This window comes from Engraulis encrasicolus, chromosome 3 (assembly GCF_034702125.1).
Source record: "Engraulis encrasicolus isolate BLACKSEA-1 chromosome 3, IST_EnEncr_1.0, whole genome shotgun sequence".
NCBI lineage: Eukaryota > Metazoa > Chordata > Actinopteri > Clupeiformes > Engraulidae > Engraulis > Engraulis encrasicolus.
This window is the reverse complement of record NC_085859.1, coordinates 2,938,598-2,943,597: the sequence shown is the minus strand read 5'-3', so window position 1 is coordinate 2,943,597 and position 5,000 is coordinate 2,938,598. Positions and strand designations below refer to the sequence as shown.

The window sequence follows — 5,000 nt, the reverse complement described above, 5'->3', positions numbered from 1 at the left end:
CACACACACATACACACACGCACGCACGCACACACACACACGCGCACACACACACACACACACACACACACACACACACACACACACACACACACATACACACACACACACACACACACACACACACACACACACACACACGCACACACACGCACACACACACACACGCACACGCAAACACACACGGGCACACACAGGAATAAACGTGCATGAATACAAGCACTTTGAGAGTAATACTGTGAATGTGTGCATATTGTGTGTGTGCATTGGCAGCAGTGTGTGTGTGTGTGTGTGTGTGTGTGTGTGTGTGTGTGTGTGTGTGTGTGTGTGTGTGTGTGTGTATCTGGTAACAGCACTGCTGCGGGCGTGCTCGTGATCTCCTGCCCGTGTCGGTACCAGTGTGTGTGTGTGTGTGTGTGTGTGTGTGTGTGTGTGTGTGTGTGTGTGTGTGTGTGTGCTCCGGGCGTGCTCGTGATCTCCTGTCCGTGTCGGTACCAGTGTGTGTGTGTGTGTGTGTGTGTGTGTGTGTGTGTGTGTGTGTACCTGGTAACAGCACTGCTGCGGGCGTGCTCGTGATCTCCTGCCCGTGTCGGTACCAGTGTGTGTGTGGGGGGGGGATGGCGTTGCTCTGGCAGGCGAGGGAGACGGGATGACCCAGCACCACCTCCATGCGCTCCACATAACCACCATCTTCATCACCATGACGACCACCATCATCACCATCACGACCACCATCATCATCCTCACCGCCATCACCGCCACCCAGACCCCAGCCCAGCACACTCACACCTCCACTCACACGCTGCACGATAGGGGGCACTGTGGAGGCATAGGAGAAACACACACACACACACACACACACACACACACACACACACACACACACACACACACACACACACACACACACACACACACACACACACACACACACACACACACACACACACATTTAATAAAGTACAAGCTGCACGATAGGGGGAACTGTGGAGACATAGGAGAAGCACACACACACACACACACGCACACACACACACACACACACACACACACACACACACACACACACACACACACACACACACACACACACACACACACACACACACACACACACACTCACACACACGTTTAATAAAGTACACGCTGCACGATAGGGGGCACTGTGGAGGCATAGGAGAAGCACACACATGAACACACACACACACACACACACACACACACACACACACACACACACACACACACACACACACACACACACACACACACACACACACACACATAGGCCTGGGTATTGATTGACAATTTTCGGTTCCGGTTCCATTTCCGATTCCGTCGTTTCGGTTTTGGTACCGGAACGGTTCCATTTTCGGTTCCTAGAAACCCTGAATTAAACCTGCAGTTACCCAAAGTGGCCAGTAGATGGCGTAACGGGTCTCTAAATCATGAGTTTCCCTGCCTGCCACAAGGCGGCGCTCATTGTGACTTAAGCAATGGCGGGTTAAAGGCATTTAATTCTATACAGCATTCATGAATAATTGCATGCTGCAAGTTGTCCTCTCGGCATGGCTTAGCAAGTATATTAAACGGTTTTGATACTGATAAATGTAGGCTACTCATGTCTGATTAAAATTGTTCTGCTGTAGGCCTACGGTGCAACTTCACTTCTGGTACCAATCCTATGTCAAGTGTGCCTGACATGATTTTTTAATGTAGCCTACGCTACAGTCTGTAGACAGCTTACCAAAACAGAGACCCAAGATTGCCACTTTCTAGTGGTAAAAAAATCTGTCCTTCTCCTACAGACATGTGTTGGGGCTTGTTCGAAAGCTGCGAATCTTAGCTTTTTATAGGTTTTTACGGCACGTTTTTATGTTCTTTCAATCAAAAGTTATTGAACTGTAAGCGGCCGCTGTTTCAAGTGAAAAAATAGCGCTTTCCAACCATTTTTTAATCTCGTCATTTTTTTTTTTAATCTCGTCATTTTTTCCCGAACAGCCAGCGATCTCCTTAACCTAGACCTACAGACATGTGTTAGGGCTTGTTCGAAAGCTGAGATTCTTAGCTTTGTACAGTTTTTTACGGAACGTTTTTATGTTCTTTCATTCAAAAGTTATTGAACTGTAAGCGGCCGCTGTTGCAAGTGAAAAAATAGCGCTTTCCAACCATTTTTTTTTTTATCTCGTCATTTTTTCCTAACAGCCAGCGATCTCCTTAACCTAGACCTACAGACATGTGTTAGGGCTTGTTCGAAAGCTGGGATTCTTAGCTTTTTACAGTTTTTTTACGGAACGTTTTTATGTTCTTTCAATCAAAAGTTATTGAACTGTAAGCGGCCGCTGTTGCAAGTGAAAAAATAGCGTTATTCTCCAGCCGGATAGAGCGGAAATCTTTTTTGTGGCTGTGTTCTTTGTTCCCTCGAATTAAACCGACGGTCTAAATATGCTACATTTGTACGTCCCCAACACAAGACCAGTTATTTCTAAGTTAGCTCTTTTCATGGAAAAACATGTTTCCAAGGAGTCAGAGACATCTTCCTGAAGAGTCGAGGCAGGGCCGGTTTTTAGCATAGGCCGGCTAGGCGGTCGCCTAGAGCGCCATGTGAAGAAGGAGCGCCGAAATGGCGCTCTCCTATGCGTAATTTTGCGATATGAAGTTTTTTTATGAAGTCGCAATCAACAAAGAGTGGCGAAAGCGCTCCTCACGGCAAAGCGCCCCTCAGCCAATAGTAATATATCTTTCAACTGTCTCTGGGAAGTCTGTGAACCAATAAACAGACAGTCCTGAGAAAGGGGGCGGGAGGAGTGACACCGTGCGATCTATTTTGAATTTGGAGACTCACTCGAGAGACAGAGGGGGCAAGCGCAAACAGTAGTGCTGCTCTGCTGGATGGAGATTATTATGTTCTTATTAAACCACTCATTGCATGATGCAGGAGTTTCAGAGGGTGTTTTGGAACTATGTGATTTAATCAGCAACCGTTTGTGATTATGGAAAGCTTAATAGTTATGAGGTTACTATTTGGAATTAGAGAGAAAAAGAGCTTTGTTTTTGATCAGAGAAATCGCTAGTTAGCATGCTAACATTAGCCAAGTATGCCAAGCAATGAAATCCAGTAAAGTAGCTGTTAGTAGCCTACTCACTACTCACTAACACCCACCTGATATCATAATACTTGCTTAGGTTGACAAGCAATGTAAAGTAAGACTGGTGCAATGTTTAAAACAATTTTAGCTGCCATATCTCCTTCCATCCACATGAATTACCTGCTTGTTGTAAGCTTAAAAAAACATTAATTTCCAGACCAGAATGACATAGCCTACATTAATCATGTAACAGAACCATGCACAGCAGACAAGTGAGGCTATTTACTATATTTTGTATATTATGAAATTCAATAGCGTGACAGCTCTTCTCCCTTTCTCTTACCCTGTCCCTCCAAACACATAGATAGCCCCCTTCTCATTCTCCTACTCACAAATGCACCAATATTTCCAGTCCAGAAATGAAATTGGTTTGGAAGACAGCACAAATGTGTAGCTTATTAAAATTGTTATGCTGCCATGCTTTGTGATGCTGTAGATAGTGTAGATCAATGCAGACCTCCTTGGTAGGCTTATTGTCTACACATGCATTTTACATGCAAATGTACTGTATCACTCTCCTGGCATTTCAATTTCACGTTACAATTCAAACACATTGATAACCTCCCTCTCATCTGGGGTTGGGGGCCCCACCACCATCACATCCAACACACCACACAGTGAAGCTACTTTCATGCGACTCAATCTGATGTGTTGGTCGCCTGTCAAAAAGAACCACAAATCCATTTGATGAAAAACGTTTTTTGTTCTTGATGCTATTTAGTTAAGCTTATGGATATTAGTCTTGTGTTCTGTGAGGTATAAGAAAGATTTTTTTTTTTCAAAGGTAAGGGGGGGTGGGGGGCGCTAGAACTCAAACTCGCCTAGGGCACCAAATAAGCCAGAACCGGCCCTGAGTCGAGGTCATGGTTGAGGTTGACGGTATTGCAGCAGGCATAGTTGAGGTTGACGGTGTTGCGGTTGTAAAGATGTTGCAACTCTCTGCACGCAAATTCTTGCATGATATAGTTTATCGCAGATATTGCAGCGCGCTCCTTCCTTATCTACTTTCCTGAAATATAGCCACGCTTTCGACGGCATGTTTTTGTTTCTCAAGTAGCCTAGTACAATCAGCTGGTTGAAAATCAGCTGTCTTATCAATCGTTTAGATGAGGTGCGAAACGGGAAGAGGAGGAGCGTGGTCAGTTTGTGACACTTGTGGTTGGCTGAAATGGCCGCGTGCTTAAACACACATTTGATGGCTCTGACAGTCAGACTTCAGGAACCGAAACGTGGAACCGACAGACAAGGCACGTTTCGATGCCAAGTAGAACCTTAGCTTTTGATTCGGTTCCATCAAAGAATTGAATTTCGGTACCCAGTCCTACACACACACACACACACACATTTAATGAAGTTCACGCTGCACGATATGGGGCCCTGTACATGTGTGAGTAGAGACAGAGAGGTGAGGTAGAGCAGTGTTTCCCAACCAGGGGTACGTGTACCACTAGGGGTACGCGAGCACACTGCAGGGGGTACTTGGAAAAATGTTATTATTGTAACAAATGTATGGAGCAGTCACATCAGGACAGAGAAAGCAATATAGAACATGAATTAGGGGGTACTCGTGGCACAACTAAGAGGCTTAGGGGGTACGCGAGACAAACAAGGTTGAGAAACAATGAGGTAGAGGATGGAGATATAGAAGATACAACAGAGAGGTGTCAAGAGTGAAAGTAAAAGCTTAAAAAAAACTCTGTTTCCTTCCAACAAATGTATCTGAGTAACCAGTAGACCTGAGTACTTGTCTTATGATCAGCTGACTCTTATTAGGTTTTTTTCAGTAACAACACATATAATCACAATACCTCATTAGGTACAATTAAGTAAATGGTGTAACAGCTATAGAGC

General features: G+C 45.0%; 1 protein-coding gene across 1 annotated transcript in view; it reads right to left on the bottom strand.

Moving 5' to 3' along the window:
- Positions 1 to 5,000, bottom strand: part of hmcn2 (hemicentin 2) — a 126,300-nt gene that overhangs the window by 73,946 nt on the left and 47,354 nt on the right. Inside the window, exon 20 of the mRNA XM_063195823.1 lies at positions 544 to 819. Coding sequence (XP_063051893.1) covers positions 544 to 819 — 276 coding nt within the window. The remainder of the gene's footprint in view (positions 1 to 543; positions 820 to 5,000) is intronic.